Source organism: Pipra filicauda, unplaced genomic scaffold (assembly GCF_003945595.2).
Source record: "Pipra filicauda isolate LSUMZ 115617 unplaced genomic scaffold, ASM394559v2 scaffold24_size8852520_pilon, whole genome shotgun sequence".
NCBI classification, from domain to species: domain Eukaryota; kingdom Metazoa; phylum Chordata; class Aves; order Passeriformes; family Pipridae; genus Pipra; species Pipra filicauda.
The window spans coordinates 8,550,403-8,576,457 of NW_024104365.1; the positions used below are offsets into that span (position 1 = coordinate 8,550,403).

A 26,055-nucleotide genomic window follows, 5' to 3' on the forward strand; every position below is an offset into this window, starting at 1 on the left:
GCTGTCCTGGCACATCTCAGATGGTGCCAGAGACATAAAATAGAATCATTTAGGTTGGAAAAGACCTCCAAGATCATCAAGTACAACCTTTGATCCTCACCTTGTCAACAAAACCAGAGCACTGAGTGTCATGTCCAGTAGTTTCTTGAACACCTCCAGGGATGGGGACTCCACCACCTCCCTGGGCAGCCCCTTTCAATGCTTGACCACCTTTTCAGTGAGGAAATTCTTACTGATGCCTAGCCTGAACCTCTCCTGGCACAGCTTGAAGCCATTTCCTCTTGTCCTGTCCCTTGGGAGCAGAGCCGGACCCCCCCTGGCTCCACCCTCCGGTCAGGAGCTGCAGAGAGTGAGAAGGTCCCCCCTGAGCCTCCTTTTCTCCAGAATCACACATCACCTGAACAGAGGCCCAGACTGCCAGCAGATCTAGTAGCAGCTTGGAGACCCTCTACACCTCTACACACACTAATGTATCTGGATCTCAGACTGTCCCACCCTTTCAGACTTACAAACCCTTCGCTTTCCAGGCATCCCAAAAGGATGTTTTCAATACCATGAATGTTACATACTCCGTTCTGGCTTTATGTGATGTGACTCATGTGGCTTGAGAGGAAGATAAGAAAAAGAGAGCTTCCAGCAGCATTGTCTTCCTAAAAGTCGATGGGATAATGGATAGGAATCCCCTCTAATGTGAAGGGAACAGGCCTTCTGAAGTTCCCTTTCTGGGTGAACTGGTTTAGCTTAAAAGGCCACAGGAGAAAGCAATGGGCTTGAAAACATAAAAAATACAAGTTTTGAGCTTGGAAGCTGAGTGGGAGGTGGAAGAAGAAAAAACCACGTGTTCCACACCTGCCTGACTCCTCCCAGCGTCCTTCAAAGCTCAGCTCTTAGAGGCTGAGGATAAAGTCTGAATGGGCAGGGGTCAAATTCCCTCTTTGCTTGCTGATAAATTTGGGACTGAACAGAAGGATGAGAGCTGTGTGATAATGTCTGTTCTCGTGAAGAGGAGCCTACAGGGAGGAAATCTGGTGGTCTTGGACATCTAGCCAGCTCTGCAGCCCTGAACAGCACAGCTGGCATCTGTGTAATAGGGTGAAAGCTTGGGAGATGAGGACCTGGCAGCTACCAGGAATTTCCTCGGTGATCTTTGCCACAGCTTTCTCTCCATGTCTTTTCCCTCATTATTAAATAGGATCAGTTCATCTACAGCTGTAGCACAAGAAAAAATTGAAACTCAGAGTACTTCTTAAGACTTTGAAAGCTGGAAACCCCTTTGGTGCATAGAAACCAAACTTTAGTTGTAATCTCACCATGTTTTAGCTTTGATCATAAGTGGAGTGAGAGCTTAAGAGAGAGCTTGCAGCAAAGGCAAAGATCTCCCCCAGTAGGGCTCTCTGGAATATCTCAGTCTCCAAAAAAAACTGGATTACACAGTCACAGATTAAACCAAGTCACTTGCACTGAATATATTTATTTAGGCAGATCAGCTGGCATTACTTTCACCACACCCCTGTGTTGCATCCTCCTTTTCTCCATGGAAATTCTATTCTAGAGGAAAAAGCAGAAATTTGTCCACTTTTGCAAGATTTCCAGATTGCCAACTGCCCAGCCAAGTGACAAAAGTGCGCATAAGGATCTGCACAACTCATGGATTTATATTTCTTATGGAGTTTCCCAAGCCTTATCCCGAGACTGTGCAGAGATCCATTGCTGTAAAGGACCAACCCTGATACCCAATGGGCCATTCCTGACTATACAGATAATCTGTAGGCCAGGAAAGGTCCTGGGTGCCAAGGCGAAATCCTGCCTGGATCGGTCGGTGCAGTCTCTCGAAGGGGTTTTCACAAGAGGGCGCTGGGCGTCTGTGGTTGGTGGCAGCGCTCGAGCTGCCGGTGGCATTTTTGACTCTTGCAGGGGACGGCCGGGTTTGGGCACAGACAGGTCTGAGCGACGCAAAGGGCGGGGCAGGTTGGTGATGGAGCCTCGTGGAAGACAAGGATTGGGAAAACAGGCTCTCGGGGGTGCCTTAGTGGCTCCTTTCTGCCTGAGGTTGTGATGTATTCGCGTCCCTGAGGACGCAGAGACCTTCCCAAAGGTCCCTCACCAAAATGGGCAGGGACAGATGGGATATCAATGTCAAGCTCATAAAATCCCAGAATAGTTTGAGTTGGAAGGGCCCTTAAAAGCTCGTCTTGTTCCAACCCCCTGCCATGGGCAGGGACACCTTCCACTACACCAGGTTGTTCCAAGCCCTGTCCAACCTGGCCTTGGACACTTCCAGGGATGGGGCAGCCACAGCTTCTCTGGGCAACCTGTGCCAGGGCCTCACCACCCTCACAGTCAAGAATTTTTCCCTAATATCTAACCTAAATCTACTGTGTCAGTGTGAAGCCATTCCCCCTTGTCCTGTCACTCCATGTCTTTGTAAAAGGTCTCTCTCCATTTTCCTTGTAGGCTCTCTTCAGGTGCTGGAAGGCCACAGTTAGGTCACCCCAAAGCCTTTTCTTCTCCAGGATGAACCTTTCTGTCCCCCAGGTTCCTCATGCATACCCCACCCTGACTCCACAGATTTTGGGATACCCTGACCTGCCCCTCAAGCTCTGTTTCAGCTCAACCAATGGAGCCAGGAGCAGGGTATCCAGAAAAGGTGTCCAGTCACCAGGAAGTGAGAGGGGTCATCCAGCAGTGACCAGGCAATAAGGACCCTAGGGGTAAGAGGGATACTACAACAAAGAGTGGCTGTTGCTAAATCAACACCAAAGTACTGCTCTTTGTCCTAGAGCCCCTTGCACTGCCTGGCCTGAGTGCCTGGAGAACTGGTCTGGACAGCACAAGGCCTTGGAGTGTCACAAGCACGAGAAAATCTGACTTATTTTGGAAATCTGGACCAAAACCACCTAAGCTGGGCAGATAGGGACCCAAGGAGTTGAAACATCGCTGTCACCTCCAGCTAGCCCGGGTCTGTGCCTCATCCTCACCCCACACGCGTTGTGTGATCGGGACTTACCAGCCTCCTCTGGGGTTTGAACAGGGGCCGGTTGATGCCGTTCATCTTGTGGTAGAGCCCGCAGGCGTTGCAGAGGTAGTGCCCTGTGCCATCCCTCCTCCAGAGCGGGGTGGACATGGCCCCACAGTTGACACATTCTCGCCCCTCGGAATAATCGTCAAAGAATTCTGCTGCCATGGCGGGAGAGAAGGGAAAACACTTGGTTAATTACATGGCCATACATTTAATTACTGCTCTGGTTCTCAGCTTAGCCCAGAAAGAACATTTTAAAAAATCACAAAACATTCAGGTTTTGTAGGTTGCAAGAAACAGCTCTTCCTTTCCCAAGGAAGCCCCCAGGGTTATTGGGAAGAGGCACTCCTTTCCCTGCCATACAGTGTTGGCTGCAGGACTTCAGTGGCAGCAGGGATGTGCTGGGACACGGATACCAGGAGACAGAAATAGAAACCTTCCCTTCTGCTCTGACGTTATCCAATTTTCAGGACTGGACATAGCCAGGGCAAACAGATTGGGACAGGCAAACGGCCGTGTTTACAATCCAGACGAATTCCTGTGACCATGGATAAACACAGGCCTGGACCCACAGAGCAGAACTGCTCCGACATCAAAGAGCTGCCAGAGCGTCTCAGTGGGGCAGGAAAGCTGTACCGTGTGCTCTGCTCCCCCATGGAAATGCTCCTCACCCAGCCCATCCCAACTCCCTCCCAGCCCTTCCCCAAGGGGAAGGGCTGCAGAGAGACAAGGGAAGAGATGTTCATGTGCATGAACATCTGTTCTCTGCAAGAGAAGCATCTCCTGAGCTACACAAATCCACATGTGCAACATGAAGGTTCCCTGCCCATGGCAGGGGGTTGAAACAAGATGATCTTTAAGATTCCTTCCAACCAAAAATATTCTATGATTCTGTGATTCTAACCCCAGCTCAGGCTGACAGATAAGAGGCATCATTGGGCATTAATATGTGTCAGAGGCTCAGCTTTTGATGGAAATCTCCATCGTGCTTGATGTCACTATCCAGGGCTTGGTGCATTCACCTTCCTGGTTCATCCTGCACCAGGCTCAGCTGCAGATGTGATATGAGAGCGGGGACAATTGGGCCTGGAGTGACAGGACAAGGGGGAATGTCTTCACTCTGACAGAAAGCGGGGTTGGATTGGATGTTAAGAAAAAATCCTTCCCTGTGAGGGTGGGGAGGCCCTGGCACAGGTTGCCCAGAGAAGCTGTGGCTGCCCCATCCCTGGAAGTGTCCAAGGCCAGGTTGGATGGGGCTTGGAGCAACCTGGGATAGTGGAAGGTGTCCCTGCTCATGGCATAGGGTTTGGAAGGAGATGATCTTTAAGTTCCCTTCCATCCTAAACCGTCCTGGGATTCTATGAACCGCCGTGGGCTGGGCCAGTCCAATCCCTCTGACTGTGGGAGGTCCAGGTCATCTGCAAGGCGATGCAGAGGTCAGCACAACACACCTCGACTGCACCATCATTTGGAAAGACACAAGTCAGGTAACCCTTCCCTACAAAGCCTTCAAGAAGCCAAGAACATCACTGTATTTTGTGCTTGTCCACCTGCTTGTTATATGAGTATCTCAGCTTCCTGCTGGAAGACAATAGGTCCCCAAGGAGTAAACCGAAAAAATTTGGCTTCTTGCCAAGCTGTGTCTCAACCCCAAGTGGATTCTCTGATATCCAGCAGGGGTTATGTTCAGACATCAGCCTTATTTTCTCTTTTACTCCGACTATTTTTGGAAAATCTGCAGGAAACTGCATAACCATGGAGGAGCCAAAGGATTAAAAAAATAATGAAGTGGCGCCAGTAAACAGAGATCCATAAAAAAAGATTTACAGGAGCCTGATTCTCCCTAGAAAATCAGGCTAAAAATTCTGAGAGGTTACACCATGTGCCCATGAGGAAATGGTAGAAAGCAGTACATGAGTGTATCCAAGGGGCTCTGGAGCCAGAAAAGCAGGAATCCAATATCTTCTTAGCAGCTTAGGAAAATTACTCGAGCAATTCTGGTGGTTTCAAAGAGATGGGAATCCCTCCAGGTGATTTTTATCCACATGGATTCAGTGATACCACAACCATAATGCCTCACTTTCCCCTTTAAAATGGCAATTGAGTTACAGCCAAAATCTAGATCAAATAAATTCCCTTTGAAAAGAGAAGGGATTGGAACAGCTGGTCAGGAAAGAACTCATTTCCTTGAAAAATCTCAAGAAAGGAAAACATTTCACTTTTTTTTTTCATCTTAGAAGTTGTCGAGGTTTTTGATTATCGTTTTCCAAAGAAAAAGGCAAATTATTTTCACAGTAATTTTTGTCCTGTGAGAAAAATCGCTTCTTCTTTGAAAGTAATTCAGTACAGAGCTGTGGACATAATCCAGGGAGAATTTAGCAGAGCAGAGCTAATCAAAAGGTAACAGTTGAAACTTGAGTGATTTGAGTTGTGTCTGTGACTAACTACAAAATACAATCTTTCCTGGACATTTCTCTACCAGAAAAACAAAATATGGAAGTTTTTAATCAAATAAAAAGGAGGAAATCCCTCATGTCTCTCAGAAATGCTAAGAATTGGACTAGCTCTTCAATAAGAAGGTCTCTGAAAATGATTTTGATATGAAGAAATGTCAAGTATGGGCATATTTCTGTTTTTAGGAAAAAAAGAAGAGGATGTGGAGTAGAAACCAGGCAAAGTGTGAGTCTCTTGTTTTCTGAAAATAATCAAATCTGCTGCTGAGTGTTATTTCCCAAGAGTTTGTGTGGCACCAGCTAATTTACCCACATTATTTTCACTGGTAGTTGTCATCAGACATCCAAAACACCAGTACAAACCAGTCTTGAGACTTGCTCTCCTTTCCAATCTGTATTTGTCTGAGCTGTATTCTTCCCTTTTTCTTTGGTGGGTTTGGTTTTGATTTCGTTTTTTTTTTTTCAGTTTATGTGGGAATTGAACTGGAACTTCTCTCCCGAGGGACTTTCATAGAATCATAGAAATGTAAAATCACAGAAAGTTTTGGTTTGGAAGAGACTTTAAATATCATCTCCTTCCAACCCCCTCCCATGGGCAAATTGCTCACTAGACCAGATTACTCAGATTCCCATCCAGACTTTCACTGGTTTAATTTTCTAGAAGTCATCGTCTTCCAATAATAATAATAATAATAATAATAATAATAGTAGTAGTAATAATAATAATAATAATAATAATAATAATAATAAATATTTGTGCGATTTTCCCTCTCAGCTGCAGACACAGGTGATCCTTGGGAATGTTCTTAAACAGGAATCAGACGGGGAAGGCACAGACTTTGTTCCCAGGGCACACGGAGGCTCCACGGGATGGGTGGCTCTCCCTAATCACGGGGCCATATCAGATGGGTGCGTCCCCTACGTGCACCACCCTGTGCTGAGTCAGAAGATGACATCCACGGAGTGCAACCTCATTAAAAACATTCCTGGAGCCCTCTCAGAGCTCCTTGACCTCCAGAGATACCACCTGGAGGAAAAATATCCTCACCTGCTCCAAAGCGAACTTGAAGATGGCAAAGGAAACATCTTGGACACTGCTGGATATTGGCTTAGAGAAGATGGCATGGGCTTAGTGCATGTCCTTTAATTAACAAAGAATGTTTGGGCCCCAAAGAAGTAAGACAAGGGACTGGATTTCTTTCTCAAAGAAATTATATATATATATATATATATGATTTCATGGCATCACTAAATTTAGGGATGAAGTTTTCAAGGGGAGCTTTCTGAACTGTCCTTCCAACCACACCTGCTCTCAAAAACCTGAGGGTCTCCAAAATAATGAGAAGATATCACCTGAAGACCCACAGCCCACGTGGTTTGTTGTGAGTGGGTGTCCAAGACCTAGGAAACCCAAATGTTCCCAGGGCTCCAAGCCCACAGGAACCAGGATGCACCATCAGTCCGAGCTATATTGGGCATGGAGGTCACTGGGCTTCAAGTGCACTAATTGTTTAATTTGTCACTGTTATTAATAATGGGGATTAGGGAGACTCCCCAGGAAAAAGCAGCAAAGTGTTTTCTTGGCTTCTGTCTCGGGACTGGAGCTCTAAATCCTGGCATTATGAGATCTCCTGACACTTATTCCTTGTACTTAGCAGCCGGGAAAGGAAACGTTTATTCAGGCAGCAAATTGCCCAAGTGGCTCCCAGAGGGCCCTGAACAATGAGAGGGGAAGGAAAGGCTCCCCCAGTCACACTCAGGGCAATAATTTCCGTCCCGTGGCACAGGAGCCGCTGCCTGATAATGGAGATTTATGGGTCCATCCGGTGACCTCTGTAACAGCCTTTCTGCTGGAAAGATTTACTCCCTCTCCCAAAGCCAGGTATGGCCAGCAGTGGGACAGGATTGGGGGAAGGATAAGGTTTGCTGATCAGGCTGAGAAGGACGCCAGCTCATGGCTGGAGTAGCCTTGTGTTTGCTGAGTGGCCTCATCTTCCTCTTTGAACTCCCCCACGTGCCTTTGTAGAGGCCTTATCTTGTATAATATCAGTCTTTGGATCATTTTATGGGTTAGGCTCCTGGTGTTGACTAATGCTGATGGCCCTCTACTTAATTCTTCATAAAACCCTGCCTTTAGTCAATGAAGGAGCTTGTCACGTGAAAGCAGATCATGAAATGTCTCTGAATGACCAGCGGAGAGGACAGATTGAGTCCCATCCCTATCCTGGTCATCATCTTGCTCTGTCAAAGGAGATTTTTTCCCCTCACACCTACGGTTTATGGGCACTGCAAGGTCTCCAGGGCAGGAAATGTCACTTGTGTGTTGCACAACAGCCTCCTAATCTTGGGTGAGGCCTTGAGCACACTCATGTCAGAAATACTTTCCACAATGGGACATTCAGTCCCCAGGGAGCCAGGAGCAACTCCTAAGTGGGGTGCTGGGGTCTTGTAGGGAAAAAGAATTCTTGGATATGGTCCTTCATGACTCTTAATCATTGGGAGGGGTCCTTCATATCCGCCTTCAGGTCCGAAGGGATCAACCTTTAGAGACAATGCTGGGATCAACGACAGAGCAGATCTGAGCACAGCCAGCCCACCCCTACAGGCACTTTTCCTAGCATAGGAAGGTCATGACAGCATCTCTGATCGAGGACATGGCTCACCCAAAGCCTGAGGACTTTTGCCTTCCCAGTCAGGAAAACCAGATATCCTCTTGCAACAAGTCAGCTGGGGATCAGAGGGAGCTTGTCCAGGGCTTGAGTCTAGAGATAGGCTTGAAGCGCCTTCTCTGGGCCTTTCCACCATCTCTGAAAACCCCAACTCTGCCAACCTGACACTATGTCCACTCCTAGGTCAAGATCTTTGGGCTTTTTTTAAACAATCCACCTCTAAAAGTGTTTAAGACTGAGTTGGATGGTGCTTGGAGTAACCTGGTCTAGTGGAAGGTATGGGGGGGTTGGAACAAGGTGATCTTCAAGGTCCCTTCCGACCCAAACTGTTCTGGGATTCCATGACTCTACAGAGAAATCTATTAGCAATGAAGGGATCATCTTGAACACATGAAACTGATGGATCAGGACCCAAAGAAATAAAAACAGAAAAAGGAAGGACTTTGAATCCTTCAGCTCAGAGCCAGCACCCAGTTCATAAGTTTCTATTCCCAAACCAGCCTTTGGAAGGGGACAAAGAGCCCTCCCTACACTGGTTTGGGTCAGATCCTCCCACATGAGAAACAATGAGTTTGTCTACCTTCTGCTTCCCTCCAGCCCCCTCCTGCCTTCACCCCTCTGGGTGAAGAGGAATGGAAAGAGACTTCCATTAATACAGCACTGGAGTTTTGTTTACAGCTGGAGAGATATTTGATATCAACATTTCCCCCTGCAGAAGTGTCTTCTCAACCCAGTGAAGCAACTCAACAAAGGAGAAGCTGTCCTTCAAACACAGTCAGGCCACTTACAGGCTCTAAACAGACCCTGAGAGCAGTTTTCCCAGCAGAGAAGCAGTTTCCTAAAACAATTTGTTATGATAAGAGGTGAGAGCCACGATCCTGTGTATACACAAATTCCAAATGGACTCTCGGGGCACTCGCAGCTGAGGCAAAGGACGTGGACACACTGGAATTCCATCCAAGACACCCTCACCTTCTGCTTCAGGGGACAGCCACAACAGCATGGCAAGGGGGAAAAGGATTCAGTATTCCCAGCTGCTTTGTCCCAAATCCCAAGATTGTTTCCATTAAAAAGTGATGGTATGGAAACCATTCCTACACTATAAGCCTTTCAGGCTCCTTTTAATCGGTGTTTTGCTGCAGGTAGTGGAGCTCAAAGTCATATCTTCTATTTTTTTGGAATGTTCCCATAAATTGCACAATTCCAGAAGCCAAAGTTTCAAGGGGAAAACAACCACCAAAATGTTTCTGGTCAGATCACAGCAGTTAAAAGTGCTACTCGGTCCAAGACCATGGTGGAGAAGGGCTGAACTGGAAAGGAAGGTAACAGCAAAACAAGGATAAGGAAAAGTAGAAGGGCAGGGAGTGACTGTAAATAAAAAAGCCCAAATTTATGTATGGGGGAGCCAAAGGAAAGCTGTCCTTTGTCCATGGGGACGTCATCAGCTCAGCACACAGGCTGGCATCAGAAAGCTGAGAATGGAGCTAATGGAGTTGAGCGTGTTTCTGTAAAAACAGGTTCTGCCCATTGGCTTTTTTGCCACCTCCCTCTTCTCTGCCTGTTTCCCCTCTGACAGAATTTGGGAGAGATTCATCCAAGGCCCCACTATTTTAGAGACTAGTGGACCCAGATGTAGGGAGAGCAGAACAGCACCTGTCTGAGTAGTGCCCATCACTGGGCTGGGTGCTGGTGGAATGTGACTCCCTACTCTCCCCTGCTCTGGATTAACAGAAGGCATCACTTGTGTGATTGATGATCTGCAGGAAGTGGAGAAACAGGTAAATTCCCCAGACTTAGCCAGAAATATGGTTTCAAGCAAAAAGCACCATTGTGCAGCTGCACAGAAATGGCTTGGTGCTGTCCCAGAAAGGTTTAGGGTTTATCTCACACGTCTATGGTGGAGAAAATGGTTGTGTACTCAGTTGGCTGCCTGGACCCAACAGTTTTCCTCTGAAAACATAAAGACCCTACTGATTGCTGATGAAACATTCAACTTCCAGTCTGGCTTTCTAAAAGGCAAAGGAAGCTGGTTTTCCCTCGCCTCGTGAAACACCACGGAGAGACTGTTCCTGTGCAATCCTTCCCAGGCCAAATGTTTCCTGTCAAGGCAAAGGGAACATTGTGTCCCTCCTCTGCAACGTTCCCTCCTCTGCCTGAGGCAAGCCAAGGTCTGTGGCACACACCATTGCCAGCAGCCAGGAATACTCCTTTCCTTTATGGATATGTTTTCTCCGATTTGAAGGACAGTGGAGGTAGAAGCAGCCAAAGGACCAGCTGAGATCATGTGCAAGAGGGACACAGTTGGTCAAATTCTGGGTCTGGCTTTGAGTTCAGTCTTGGCTCTGCAAAAAGATTCCCTTGAACAACGCTTTTCATCTCTTTGTGGCAATGTTCTTCCCCTTTGAGAAGGAGCAAAACTGTAGGGAGGCAAGAGGACAGCTTTCAAAGGCCACAGTCATAAGTGTGGAGGCAAGAAATGGATGGAAGAAGGGTGGGTGGAAACAGCCTGGATACCTCTAAATCATGCCTAAACAAACTGTTTGTGGGAAGGGGCAGGAGATGGTCCTTGGGGACTGGCCAACCTGGTTGCTCGGAAAAGCACTCACACCTCTCCAGCACACCAGAACCACCAGACCCCAAACCACCAATACCAATGGTTGTACCAGTGCTGAGTGGAGGGACAGTCGACCTCCACACTGACGTACCATGTTCCACATCCCAAAGGTGCACAACCTGCTCTACAGGGGACAGGAATGCAGACATCCCCAAGGATGCAGGGTCTTTTGGTTGGAACATGGCCACCCCTTTGATAGCAACCTGGTGTCCAACAGCAACTTCTGCTGACTGTCAGGCTGTGCCTGAGTGAACTCCAAGGTCTTTTTCCTTCTGCTGGGATTCAGGCCTGATCCCACCCACCAAGGTGACCTCCCCTTCCTTACTTGTACTTACAATTCTTACACTTGTAAATATCTGGGGCTCTTCTGTTAAACAGGAGATTCCTCTGCTTATCGACTGTCCAAATATTTTTTAACAAATCTCAGATTAGCACAGAGAACTCAGGGAATGGGCAGGATGGGGCCATCCACAGCCTGGGGTCTGCTTGGCAGAAGGCATCTGGAAATGGTCTTTCTCTCTTTTGACTAGGGAAAAACAGCCTCAGTGTTATCCTCCTTGAAATATGGCCCATCTCCAAATGGACTTGTCCGACAAGAGACTCTTCTTTGATGACCTCAGGGAAGGGACAGTGGGGAAAAAATGTAGAAGATCAGAAAAACTTGGAATCTGCAATGCCATGATCCCACCTGGGCAGCTGTTCCCAAGTCAAGCACATGTAAAGGATCACGGCTGACATGCATCTGTACATGGTGAACCCACAGGGGACCACAAGCAGGTGTGCTGTGGAGTCATGCCAAGCTGCTATTCTGTGGCTGAGCCATGGGAATTGGCCTTATGGCTGCAGGGTAACTGGTGAACCTGGACCAGTTACCGGGTAACCAGTGAACTCTCACCCTAAGCCCAGCCAACAGAGTCCGACCATGTTCAGATGTTCTGAGACCCCAATCTGCAGTGGTCACATCCAAACTGCTCCCCAGGAGCTGCACCAGGAGATGCTGGGGTCAGGCTGAGGTGGTCTGTGTTTGGACTGTGTCAGGAGCCCTGATACAGAGTCAAAGAACATCCTGAGTTGGAAGGGACCCAGAGGGATCATCAAGTCCAACTCCTGACCCTGCACAGGACAACCCCAAAAACCACCAGTGACTGAAGAGCGTGGTCTGTTTGGTTTTTCTTTAGGAGTTGGAGTAGTGTCCATCCCTGGGCATTCCCAAGCCTCATCCACATGAAATCACCACTGCCCTCAGCCACTGCTGGTGGTTGTCCTGCTTCAAACAGGAGACTGGACTAGAGATCTTCCGACCCGCATTTCTGCAACTCCAGAAACTCAAAGGTTGGGGTGGCTTTTTTCCCAGACTGGTGCAGATCAGAAGGAAAGACATTTATCCAAGTCAAATGGGCAAGGTCCTTCTTGTAGGAATACAGTCAATTGTATTATTATTATTATATGTGTGTGTGTGTATACATATATATATATATATACCATGCCATAGAATCACAGAATGGTTTGGGTTGGAAGGGACCTTAAAAATCTTGTAGTTCCAACCCCCCTTCCAAGGGCAAGGGTATCAGGAATGTCCTTAAGAATGCCTTTGTAACAAGATAAGAATCATCTCCAATCAATTCTCTCTGATTTTGCTATTAAAATTATTATTATTATATTACGATATAGAACATATAGAATCATGTGTGCATTTATATCTATACATATGTGCACAAATATAACCCACACAGACACACATATATTTTTAAAAACTCACTTTGTATATGTAAAACATATGTGATACATTAAAAGCCTCCATTTTATGAACATAAAACATGTATATACCATGTGTAGGAATATATGAGATATGCTGGGCTCCACATGTCCAGCCCATGACTGAGAATGATGGCACTGGCCAATATTGACATATCCAAACCCCAGTCCCAGTTTTCTTCTAATTTCACTAATTTAGTCACAGACTCTGCCTCCAGTTTGGAGGTGTTACACTGATAAATCCCACTCAGAGGAGCTCCACCATAAGCCAGGCCAGATTTTGGCTTCCCTGTGGGATGCCAGCCAGGGATAAACAAAAAAGGTGTTTACTATGGCTCATGCCATTAGAGGGGACAGTGAGTTTGTCTAACCCCTGGCCCTTCTCTTTTCCTCTTTTATTAGTTATTCTGGATGTTAAGTCAACTCAGCCCCCGAGCGGGGCGGGAGGAAGGGACAATAAAGCATCTGCAGAGGTCAGTTCACAGCCCAGGCCAATAAAACGGCAGGTACCGAACTTATCAGGGCAACATATAACTTGCAGTTTTTCTAACTCAATTGATTGGACTTTTTATCTAAAATAACAGGCATTATAAGATAGGCGAGAGTCGAGATAAGGAGGAAAATTGAGCAGGTCTCAAATCAAGATCAGCCTGGGGACAGGTTCAAACTCCCACACCTGCCCCGGAGGAATCAATGAAAGTTTCTTGGCGTCGTCCGCTCATTTTCGAAATGCTGCTGGAGTTGAGTGAACTTTGAGACCGTGGCGTTTATTCTGTGATTATAATTAACCTGCTCACCCGTTGTTATTGATTTTGTGTGAAGGGAGGTGGCAGAGTCTGACTGGGATGTGGGTTTAGGAATAGAAGTGGATGGGGAGGGCAGGCAGTTCACTCTGACCGAGTGAGACCCTTCCCTGGCTGGAGGCAAAGGGGAGGGGGCATGGGGGGGATTTCACCCTCCTGCTTGTGGTCCTACTTGTTCTGGGAGGTGGAAAGACCCTCCAGGACAGATCTTCACACCCAGACGGTCAGGATACAGCACTACTGATTTGTCATATTGAAGTAAGGAAGGACTGAACATGGGAAATCCCCGGATAAAAACCTCAGTCGTGCCTGGGACCCAGAGCATCCTCCCAGCCCAGGGGAGCATGAGGATGAGACACCCCTCCCAAACCAGCTTCCCCTCTCATGCTCCACGCCACCGAGGCATGTCCCAACTTCCCAGCAACCAGTCCCCAGAGCAGCCAACCCCTGGGGCCAGCACTCTCTTCCCAAAATAATCTCAGACATCTGGGGCCAAGCGTCATTCAGAGGAGTCCTGATGTCTGGGGCTCACAGCCTCACTGATTTTTTTACAGCTCCAGCACTGTAAACCCTGAATATTGAATAATGGTGGCTCCCTGAATATTGAATAGTGGTGGTTCTCTGAATATTAAACACTGGTGGCTCCCTGAATATTGAATAATGGTGACTCCCTGACTTGCAGACCCAAGAGCCTGGCTTGGAAACTCGTAGGAGTTTAACTAATAAATATTAGTTGGGGTTTTTTTTTGCCTCTTCTAGAATTTCAGCATTAAGATTAAGGAATCAGAGTTTTCCATCCTCTCCCCTGTCCAGAAAAGTTGCTCCTTCCTTTTCTGCAAAAGCAGAACCTGACATATGATAACATGAGTCTGGAACCTGGAGCTTGAAAGAAAATTGAGATTCTCCAAAACACAGGCAGCTGAGAATCTTGCAAGAGGGGGATGTCTCCTGAACTGTCTGGAGATGTTTGCAGAGCCAGAGGAGACAACACAACCCCCTGGCCCTCGAGGTCAGAGGACAACCTGGAATTTGCTTAAATATTAGAGAGCTCTGTGCAAGCAGTGTGGAAAAACCAGGAAGAATTGGCAAAATCCTGCTCTGATGGACCGGCCTGGTATCCTTCTCCCCCCTTTCTCCATCTCTGCCCCCAGACTTGGGTTTTAACCTTTCGGAAGAGCCTGGAGGCAACAGGCTCCCAGCCCTATCCCAGCACCCTGTAATTCCACCCCGCTGTCGCCGGAAGCACCAACCAATGGAAAAGGGCTGAGCTTCGGGAAGAAGAGCAAGAGCAGGTCCCCCACCACGGAACCTCTCCTGAAATGCTCCCTCAGCAGACACCAACTTAATTCCCAGGGATTAGGAGGAAACATTTCCAGGCAGCGATTTTGTTATCCCAGATTCAGAAGCATCCAGTACCAGCCCCTGGTGGAGATGGGAGATTGGCCCGACTGTGTCCCACATCCGGTTGCCCTCACCCCACCTCTGCTGGAAAACTTATTTTTCCTTGACTTTCCATGATTTTTTGTTTTCCTCTTTCACAAATAAAATGAATTTCTGAGTCTCTCTCAAGGCTGGTGTGAGAGGTGCAAGCTCAGCTGGCTCTGATAAAGAGCTCACAAGCTTTACGGGTCTCTAAAAATAATTTTAAAAAATCACAAATCCCTTTATGCTGCAACATATAAAGCAAGTGGCCACTTTTCAGAAAAAAAAAAAAAAAGAGAGGTCTCACTGGATTTTGGGCCTTCATCTTCCCGAGAAAACATGTAAATTCCCATGTAATTTGCAGTGGGCTGCATTTCTTCCCTAAGGAATCTTTTTACATGGGCCTGATCCTGCACCAGCTCCTGGTGAACCTCCCTGTGCTTTAAAACAGGGATGGTTTCACCTCTAAGCAATGAATGTGGGTATTTTTGAGGTTGAGGGTTTTTTGTCCATATAGAATCTGTTTTTTGGGGGAGGGCTGGTCCTGCAACCTGGGCAAAGCAAACCAGGTTTGGCCTTAGAAAGACAGAGAAAACAGCGAAAAGACATGGGAATGACTCAACTTTGTTCCCCCCAGCCAAAGGACTCAGTCTACATTTAGGTATCCACCTAATTAAGCATAAAAAAACCCTCTGTGCCAGCAAATAATTGAGAAAAAAATTAATCACTGGGCATTTCTTGGAAAGGAAAATAACATATTTGCTTCCCGTTGACACTGTCCCATACTTGGCTTTAAAACCCACCCCTTGCCAAAACCCGAAAGCTGAAACATTTCAGCACTGATGGCGGGGTCAGATCTGCATCCAGCTTGGAAAATCTCTACCCGGCTCTTCTTTCTAAGCAAACCCAGCCTGTGCTTTTTTGGGGGATGAGAAAATCCAGCTCAAACTTATCATATTGAAAAAGAAATCACCACCGAGTGCCGCAAGTGTTTGAAAGGCTGCAACAGCACGGGGAGTGCTGCAAGCTCAGCATACCCTGCAGCAAGGAGTTCCTGGAAAAGTGTAAAGAAAAACACACAACATTTTTGGAGCAGGAGCACGGCATCCCTCGGCATGGCAGAAACTCAGGGCCTTTCAGAAGAGCCTTTAATTTAATACCACTCGTGCCACAGCCAACGGTGATCGAATTATTCTCAAGCGCTGTCACGCACCCGTGTGCAGAAAGACCTCACTGCTCAGGCATGGCAGATAATTGGGTTTAATTTGTCATTACAGATGTATTTACAGCTTGGGTCACCGTGACCAGTGATGTGGGGAAGACTTGGAAAGGCCAGGGAGGTTTTAATGTTTTATAACGTGGGATGTTAGGCGTAGACACGCTGCGAAGGGTTTTGTCCTGCAAAGGGGACCCACCGCTTTTTTCTTGGCTACCAGATTAAAAAAAACCTCAATCCAACCTTATAATGAAATTTTCTTCTATTATTAGAGTAAATTTGAGAGGCAAGAGCATATTCTCACCTATTTCCCTGGTTATTTAAGCAGCGTTTCACATTCGCCTGCCAAAGGCGTATTTACGCCTTCCTGCCAGACGGCACCGCGAATTCAGACCCATCGACAAGGTGAATGTTTGGCATTTCCAAATATTCCAATCTCCCTTTTTTTGCAGTCCTACAGGCATAATTACACACATTCCTCTCTCCAAATCGAGTGGTGCCTGTAACAACCCAACCTCGCTGTTACAACCAAGAGGTTTTGGCAGCGTAATCACCTTATTCGGGGACAATACGTGCCTGGAATTTGGGGCCAGCATGGTTGTCCCAGCAAAAAAATCTGCATTTCTGCCTCTTCCCTCCCAGCATGAGCAAAACTGACTGCTTTAAGCCCATGCAATGAGCTCTCTGGGTAGGTTTCCACCTGGTTTCACAGGCAGGGATGAACCTCAAATGGGAAGCAGAAGCTTCTTTAAGTCTCATTATAATTAGGTTGCAAAAGCCTGGAGGGACCCAAGACGTTGATCTGAATCCCCCCACCTTTCTCTGTCCTGTGTACCCCCAGGAACATCACCAAGCAAGGGGAGATCCCCAAATATCCCATTTCTCCATCCCTTTTTTCCCGTGTTCACAACACTCCACGGGGCTCAAGGAGCAAAATTTTCAGTGCAGAGCCCTGTGCCGATGAGAAACAAGGTCTCTGTGAGTTTGGGACAACACTATCAATTTTTTTAAATTGGATTTTCCTTCAAATCACATTTTCCCACCTTATTTTAGCAGCCCCTCCACATATCCTCCCCCGGCAGCAACAGGCTGCTGACCTTCAGGCACAAAAACCCGCCGTGCTGCCGCTTTTTCACCCAGTTTGGGATTTTATTTGCCGTTTGGTGCTTTTTTGGTGTTTTTTTTTTCTAATTTATCCTTAAATTTTTAGAGTGAGAGAATTTGCACGTTCAAAATACCCCTCTGCATTTGGGATAACCAGTTTTGGGGACTTCCTCCCTGCCCTCAAAGCCAGGGTTTTCCCATCATGAGAAGAATACAGAGGCATCAGGTTTGGGCTGGTTTCCTTTGGGAAACACTGCCTGATAAATACTCATCTGTTTCCAAGGATTTTGCCTCTTTCTTCCTAAATTGCTGGCAAAAAAAAATATGGAGAGAGTATAATACAGGCTCTTAAAAAAATATTGCTGTTATTCTTGTAGGGATAAAGAAATGCACATGAGGGGGTGTGTGGAGGAGAAAAATAATTAATCCTGGCTTAATAAAGGCTTAGATTAAGCACCACTTTCCACTACCTTAAGTTTTATTGCTCTACAAAAATTGATGACCATTTATAATATATTATATACTACACCATATGTTCTATGCAACATATGCACTGGTATTTGGTAATGGGGTGCAATTTTTAATTAAGGAATTGAGTTATTAATAAGGATGATAGAGTGCCCATGACGGTGATATTTTTATTATTATTGCTACTTTATTTGCAATTTAAAATCTACTGTTTGGGGATTTGAGGGGGAATAAACATTTGCCTGTTTGAGCTTGGACTTGCTCAAAGATTAGAAACCCTAATTCTGTGGGTTTCATCCCAAATCCCAGACTGACGAGTGACAATTAAATTAGGCAGGAGAGCAGGAGGTGGCTTGAAACCCACAGATGGGAACAAAGCCCTGGGCAAACCTTCCCCGAGGTGAGAAATGCAACCGATTGCGAAATAGGGGATGTAGGATCCCCTGTAAAATGCAGACACGTCCTACGGTCCCATCCTGCTGTCCCACAGCCCCATCTCGCCATCCTCCAGCCATTCCCGCCGTTCTTCAGCCCCGTCTCTCTGTCCTGTGGCCCCATCCTTCCATCCTACAGTCCCATCCCACCACCCCACGGTCTCAACCCTCCATCCGACAGCCCCATCCTTCCATCGTACGGTCCCATCTCTCCTGGGGCAGGGACAGGAGAGGTTCTGGGCTCCCCTCATCGCCTACCACCCCACAGGGACAAACCACCGTGTTCTGCGGTGAGTGGGGAAGGTCAGGGGCTGCTTGTAGGGCAGAGGGTTGTAACAAATGCCAATGAATCACTGGGAATGCCGGCCCCGGGATGCGACAGGACAAATCTCTTAGCATCCCTATGGCAAAGCTTAAGATCTGTTTCCCAATATCTCCCCCACCACCAGCATTTTCCAGCCCAGCGTCTGCTCCAGGCTTTGATCTTCCCAGATGCTGTTACTGTGTTCCAGCGGTGCCTGTTTGAGGAGCCCTGACTTCGACTTAGCCAAAAAAAGCCCTAAAAGCACCCACCAGGAATGCCCACAGCCCCCCGCCCCGATTTATTCCTAACCTCCTGAGCCCACAGCAAAAGTAAAATCCCCGCTGTAAGGAAAATTAAAGGGAGTGGGGATGGCAAACTGGAATCTGACCCTCTATTCCCCGTCTGGAAACATCCAGGAGGCAGCAAATCGCCGTGGGCTGGATGCGCTCAGACGCCCGTGCCTCCCTCCATCCCTGCTCCCCTCTGCCTGGAGAAGGGGCAAGAGGCAAATTGCCCATCCAGGCTTATTTTGGGAGAGATTTCGAGAGATTTTTGGTGCTGGCAGGAAAGTCTTTTGAGAGGGGACTTTGCAGCAGGTCCTTTTCATGCCTCATTAAGTCGGGAATTCACTGTAACTCCATCCCAGGCAATGCCTGGAGCAAGTTCACTGCCTCGACCGTATGGTCTGATCCTGCTCTTCAGGGTAATGAAATCAGTCACCAAACTTACCCTAAAAAGCCCAAATTTGGCATTTTGAACTCACACCAAGGGGAAGTTTTTCAATGGGCCCTTGTAGTTTACCTACCCAACCTTCCCAGTGCTTTATGATGTTTCAACCCAAGCCAAAATTCCTCTTCTTAGGAAAAAAAAAAAAAAAGAAGATTTGTATTTCTTTTAGTGTTATTTTCTCCGAATACATTTTCACTAAACTTCTTTCCCCTGCGTGTTTCTTTGTTGTTATTGGGATATATATACACATAAAAAGGGGAAAAAATGTAACGCCCAATTGCATAGACTGTGAATCCATGTCTGCATAATCAGCTATGCATGCCTAGATTTGATCTTTATTATTAAAAAATTATAATAATTAAAATTTCAGTGGCCTTGCAGATGCCCTGCATTTAGCACTATCCAAAAGTGGTTCTTTGGGAAAAGAAAACAAGACTATTGCAAATATCACTTGATTTAATAGAGCCTTGAGCGAAGGATTCCGTTTCCACCTTGAGATTCCTCATTGTGCAGAGAAAAAAATTAAGGAAAGGCAAAGAAGGAGTCGATTCCACATGCAGGGACTGCTCAGGTGGTGAACCAGGCTCGGATGTGGTGTTAAAGTGGGTCTGTGCTGGGTGCAATCCACAACGGTGTTCCCCGCCCCCCTACATCTTTCAGTACCTTCAGGGTTTTTTACTCTTAAAATCATTAAAATAAAACACTTCTCCAAGCTCAGAACACCCAGCCAGCCTTTACACGCTTCACACAACCCCCTCGATCCCCACAGCCTGCGCAAAGCATCGCCCCGCCGTCGAGGAGGGACCCGGCAGCGATCGCGTCCCGACTCGGGGGAGAAGGGGGAACGGGGCAGGTCCTGCTTCCCCAAGGAGCTGTCTTCCAAAAATCCATCTTAATCCTGGATTTAAAACTTTCCAGCTCTCTGGAAGTTTCTATTTATTTTTTTTTTTAATCAAAACCCAAACACTTTGATTTAAAATCCAAGGGCTTTTCCATATTCCAGACAGAGACGTAATCAGACCCGTGCTAATGAATCCCGTGGATTCTGCCGCGCTGCCCTCGGCGATCCCGTGAATCCGGCACCCGAATCAGGACCTGGCCATGAAGGGGAGTCCCGTCGCCTTTCTCCGTCATTAACAACCCTTTTCTGGACTGGTTTAACTCGTCCGCCCTTCCCAGTACTATTTAAAAGCCTGGATAAAACCCACTTTTTGCCACCAGTATGCAGACCTGCAACGCAAACCACAGGGCTCGAAACCCCCAAATCCCCACGCTTAGTCTCTGGTACTTTAAAAGCTGCCGGGTATTTTTCAACTGCAATTCTTCATTAATATTATTTCGGGTTTAGTTTATTTTTTATTAAGAGTCTTTTGAGACCACCGCAAAAAAAAGGTGATTTTTTTTTCCCCAAGGAACAGATGGCACCACAGTCAAATACAAATATTCATATGTCTTCACTGATATTCAGTTAATATTTGATTATTCAATTCGTCTTGCTTCTTTTCTCTACTTTCCACCTTCTCATGGCTTCCCGAAAACATTGTCTGGCTGGATAAAATTTTATCCTTAATCTGTTCCCCATCTTAACCAATTTCTTAGCACCCAAAGAAAAGTAAAAGACCTTGGCAAGGCCAAGTCTTCACCGGCGCCCAACTTTCCATCTTTTAGCATCTTAAAATAATGCTAAAGATAATGCAAATCTTGCTAGACACGATGAAAAACTCACACTCCAAAATTCAGTCTTAAGAACACAATCTTAAAAAATATCTGCAGACAAATTTGAGTCATTTTCTTTGTTAACCCCGACCCCGAAGCCGACAGAAATACCTTCACTGAGAGAAGGCGGGAAGGAAAAAAGGGTTTATGAAGCTGCAATGCGAATTTGTGCCCCACATTTCTCTGTCCATTTATCCCTCTTCCACCCCAGGAAAAAATAAAAACAATATTTTAAGCCATTTGGACCAATTTTTGGTCGTAGGAACCAGAGGCATAATGAAATGAAAAGTTCCAAGACTGGGAGCAGCACAAGAGATCAGGGCTGAGATTTTTAGGACCAAAGTGACGCTGAAATACACGGTTGGGTTGTTCTGATGTGCCTGAGTTCCCCAAAAAGCAGGATCATAAATGTGGATGCATTTCTTTTTCTCCTTCTCCATTGTCTCTCTCACCACAGCTCTAAATTTCCCTTCAATCTCCCTTTTTCCAGCCTGACTAAACTCCCCAAAAATAATTTTAAAAAGGATGGAACGTAAAACAACCCAAAGGAAAGATCTGGGATTCACTGGCCAAACTTTGATTTCTTGATTTTCCAAACAAACTTTCCCCCTTTTACACCTAAATCCAGCTCAGGGAGGGGCTATCTGCGTGCCCATGGAATATTGTGGTCCTGGAGACCACGATCATCCCCATCGCAACCCCCAAATCCCCTCGGAGCTATTTGTGGAGCCAGCAGGGCCTTGGCGCCAGAGCTCGTCACATCATTCCTTGCTGCCTCGGGCCTACCCTAAATTTTATTTAAATTTTATCAATTTTTTTTTGGCAGCTGTAGTCTTTGAGGATATTTGGAAATGGTTTTTCAGAGTAAATGTGCGTGCAGAGGGGGCAACCGCAGCACAGCGGGGTTGAAGCCGGAGAGGCGGGTCCGACAGCGACATCCCGAATACCCCGAATTTCTCCCTCCTGCCCTTCGCCCATCCTGAATCTACACGCAGAGGGGTACGTGCACCAAAATCTAGGGGGGTGACAGCCTCCCTCCCCTGTGCCAATCCCTTCTGTGCTCACCGATGTTGGCGTGCCGGGCGGCCGCGGGCGTCCCTCGGCTCTGCAGGTTGTGCAGCATCGGGCTGTCGAAGGGCGAGGAAGTCCAGGTCGTGGCCATTTCGGGGCTCATATAGGCCGGGTAGGGGCTGGAGTAGGAGCTGCCGAAGCCCCTGCTGTACTGCTCCCTCCCATTAGCAGAAAGGTTCAAGGAACCGCTGTAAGCCGCCGCCGCTTCCCGGGAAGAGGTGGCCGGGATGGGGGTGCTGGTGGAGAAGGAGAACCGAGGTGACACGGGAGGGTGAGAAGATCCGGGATTGTAAGCGGCGCTTTCGGCTCCGGGTTGAGTCCAGATGGAGTGGCTGGAGACGGGGCTGCCTTGCTGGGAAGAGCCGCTGCTCTGGAGGTAGGGCAGGCTGGGGAGCATGGAGGTGACTCTCGTGGTGGGCACATAGACCGGGGACGCTGCGGCCGCGCTGTGCATGAAGCCACCTGCCCCCTCGTACGCCGGAGGGCCGGGGTTCGCTGCCATGGCTAAACTCTGGTACATCTCGCGACGGGCCTCCCCAAACCCCAGCCGGGTCCCCGGCCGCGATCCAGAGCGATGGGGAGCGGGCGGAAAACCCCCGGCTCCACTTTCCCCCGAGGTGAGCAGCGGCCGGAGCGGTCTCGCGTGGGCACAGCCTTCCAGCCAAAACCAAAACACCACCAGCGATGCGATTTTCCTCCACCACCCCCCTTTCCCCACCGCCCACCTTCCCCACCTTCAGCAGGTCCCCGCCGCGTCTTCCAGACCCCAAGCAAGAAGTCCAGGTCCCTCCGGAGGGGAGATTTAGCTCCCGCCTGGATTTAGCTGCTACCACCGGTCTCCATCCATCACCTCCCGCCCCCCCCCCCCGCCCTCCACCATGGGGCTGGGCTGTTTAAAACCCTCGGTCAGTCTCCTCCCCCCCCCCCCCCCCGTCCAACACCCCCGGGGGAGCACGGGGAGATGCTGCCGGGATGCGGGATGCGGCGGCGGCCGGGCCGGGACCCCTCCGGGGCGGGGAGATAAGGAGGTTAGAGAAGAGGGGGGAGGGGAAAGGAGGGGGTTCACAGCCGGGAAGGTGAGAGACAGCGATGCTCTCTCCTGTGGCCTGGAGCAAAAACCTTTGTCCCGCAGGTACGATCGGTGCTTTAAGTTGTTAATGGCCCCCGGGGCCGGCGTTTGATGTGGGCGGCGGGAGGCGGCTGAGGAGGGCTTGGGGGGAGTTAAATTAGGGAAAAGGGGGGAAAAAGGAGGAGGAGGAGGAGGAGGAGGAGGAAGGCTGACTCGATCCTCCCACCCCGCGCCTGCCCCACGCGTGTGCGCACCCCCCAAAGCCCGACCATGTGTGAACGAGGGGGGCTTAAAGGAGAGGGGGGGGTGTTACCCACTGCACCCCCATCAGTGCTGCCCAAAAGGGGGAGCAGACCCCCAGCAGCACCCTCAAAACTCCCCCTTCCTTGTGTTTTTTATCTCTCACTCCCATTTTTTCCGTGTAGGGAGCTGGAAGAAGCTGTGAGCATAGGAAGGTGACCCACTGGGGACCGGGAATGCCATGGGTATGGATAGGGAGGTGCCTTCTGGAGCCGTGGGGCAGGGGGAGGGTGAGAAGTGCTTTGTCTCACATTGGTTGGTTTCTGATTTGGGCTCCTTTAGGGGAATTTGGGGTGGGTTTGGGCCGTGGGATGCCATCAGGGCCTTGTGGGTGGCTCACAATGGCAAGACCCCAAAAAACACGTATGCAAGGGAGTCAGGAGGGTACCCTCTTCCCAAGGAGGGTCTGGGAAGGGGGTAAGAAAACTTGACATGCTTTTTTCTCTGTAGATCATGGAGGGATCCTGTTGGATGGGGTTTGGAGCCACCTGGTCTAGTGGAAGGTGCCCCTACACATGGTGGGGAGTTTGAAGTAGATGATCTTTAAGATCCCTTCCAACCCAAACTATTCTGGAGTTCTAGGATTCTCTGAAAACCGTTTCACACCCGGACAAGGCCTGGATGGGGGGGGAATTATGGCCGGAGAAATAACTCCTGGGACTGCTTTAGGTTTAACTAACAGATTCCCCCGGCTGAACCCCTGCGCTGGGCCGAATTTAGCAGCAGAAGAGATAACCAAGAGATAAGGACTGATACCCTGGGAGGACAGCGGGAGACGGGCAGGCGGCCGAGGAAAGGGAGAGAAACCGGAGACAGCGTTGGGAAGGGGTAAGGATGGAATCGAGCCGGGAAGAAGGGGTTTTTAGGGAGCTCTGTGTCCCCCTGAAACTCAGGGGGTGGTTGGTGTGTAACCGGCCTAGAACGGAGCGTTTCCACGGGAATCTCCACAGGAGGCGGAAAAGGAGCGAGCTCCCCTCCTGCTTTACAAACAGGAATGGTGATAATAAAAAAATCAACCAAAACCCCACCAAAATCGAGTTCGTTTTCAAGCCCGAGGAGACAATAGGAGGAAGCTTTCGGGGAGGCCTGTAGGAAGGGGCTCGTTGGGGTGCCGGCGTGACAGCGAGGAAGAGGAGCGAGGGGACAGGGAAGAGCTACCCACCTTCAGTGCTGGGGGGGCAGGGGGTGGAGGGGGCGAGGCCGTGAGGTAGGACACCCCCTCGCTGCGGGAAAGGCACAGGGCTAAGACATGCCTGGCTCCTGCTTCTTGGGGGGCTTAGGGGCAGGGGGGCTCTGTCTCCCCCCTCCTTGGCTCCCCAGTATGGCCAGGCTCCCCAGTTCCACTCTCTGACTGGTTTACCCACGTCACGTGGAAGTGGGCGGCGATGGGAGGAAAAGGGGGGGGTGAGGGGGGTGGTTGGTATCTGTTGCACCATCAGCCGGGCGCCAGGTTTCATTGCTGGGAAGGAAGGAAAAAAAAAAAGGAATAAAATAATAAAATCAAAGCAGCGACGCGGGACGGCCCCACGGGCAGCCCACGCTGCAGGCAAAGTCCAGCCGGGCAGCATCGTGTCCCCCGTGCACCCAAGGAACACCCGTGTCCAGCCCCCAGAAATAATCAGGGGTGTTTCCTGAGGGATACGGACACCCCCCCACACCTCCAGTTCCCCAATCCCTTTGGAGACAATCCCTTTCCTTGGGGATATCGCGCAGGGGGGATTTTTCCAAGCTCCTGCCTCAAATCTTTGTCCCAAATCATATAGTGGAGAGGTGGCAGCTGCTCTGCCCGTCATGCCAGCCTGTTTGGGGGTGCCCTCCTCAAACTGGGCACCCCTCTCTTGGCACCCCATGTGCTGCAGAGGGTCTAAAGGTGAATAATGCAGTGCATTTGGGGCCCGATCCCACGGGCGCGGAGTCCACGGGGGGCTCATTCCCCTTTCCACTGTCCCCCTTCTCCCGGGGGCTCCTTTCACACTGGGATGGCTCCAGCCTCTGAGAGTTGTCGGGGGGAGTTTCCCACTGCCCAGTTCCCCGGAATAAGCCTCACAGCCTAAAAATTTCCTACGCTCCGGGGTTCCCGTGGAAATCTGAGGGTCCTGCTTGGGAGGGTGGGAGGCGGCTGGAAGCGCCTTTTGGGGCTTGGAAAGAAAAAAAGTAAATTAAAATTTAAAAATTCCGTATGAAAGAGGCAAAAGGAGGAGGGGGTAAAAAGAGGGGGTGGGGAAAACGATTTATGGGAGAGGGATGGAGGGCGAAGGAAGCACTTGGAGGGTGCTCCAGGGTCGGAAATGGGTCCGCAGGGACATGGGATCCCCATGTCCTCTGCCCGGAGCCACCCGCAGTCTCCTTATTACTCCGGAAAATCCAGAGGGAGCACAAGGACTCCCCAAAACCCCAGAAGGGGGATACGGGTGTGCATTGGTAGAGGCTAAAAACGCGGCAGGAGAGAAATCCTGTTGAAACGCAAATACCGGGATGAAAATAGTTATAGACACGTATAGAAATAAAATTATAAGTACAGAAATACATAACAAATAAATGTCAGCAACGGTGTTACTGTGGATATTTATACTTTAAGCACACGGGGAAAACTATGTATTTAAAGAGTATTTAATATAAGTATAAATATAAATATATGTAAATACAAAAATATGTATTTAATAAATGTGTAATTATATACCTATCGATAAAAAATTGAGTACAGATGGGACTTAATGGGTATTATAATTGAAAGGAATGTGTTTTACATATAAACATGTATATACTTTCATAGCTAAATAATTTATAATTTATAACACGCTATGGTATACATTTTAGATATATATATATAATATGTAAACTATTAAATATCTATAAATAGACGTATACTATACTAATTAATGTATATAAAATTAATATATAATATATTA

General features: G+C 48.3%; 1 protein-coding gene across 2 annotated transcripts in view; it reads right to left on the bottom strand.

Annotated features, from left to right (window-relative positions):
• GATA4 (GATA binding protein 4) overlaps positions 1 to 22,509 on the bottom strand; it is a 30,550-nt gene extending 8,041 nt beyond the window's left edge. Inside the window, exons 1-2 of one of the 2 annotated variants that reach the window (XM_027742162.2) lie at positions 21,772 to 22,509; positions 3,008 to 3,174 (exon numbers count right to left, since the gene is read on the bottom strand). In XM_027742162.2, the coding sequence (XP_027597963.1) occupies positions 3,008 to 3,174; positions 21,772 to 22,297 (693 nt within the window). In that variant the 5' untranslated portion in view covers positions 22,298 to 22,509. Of the gene's footprint in view, positions 1 to 3,007; positions 3,178 to 21,771 lie in introns of both variants that reach the window. The other variant, XM_027742156.2, reaches the window with a different exon arrangement.
• Positions 22,510 to 26,055: the final 3,546 nt, after the last annotated feature.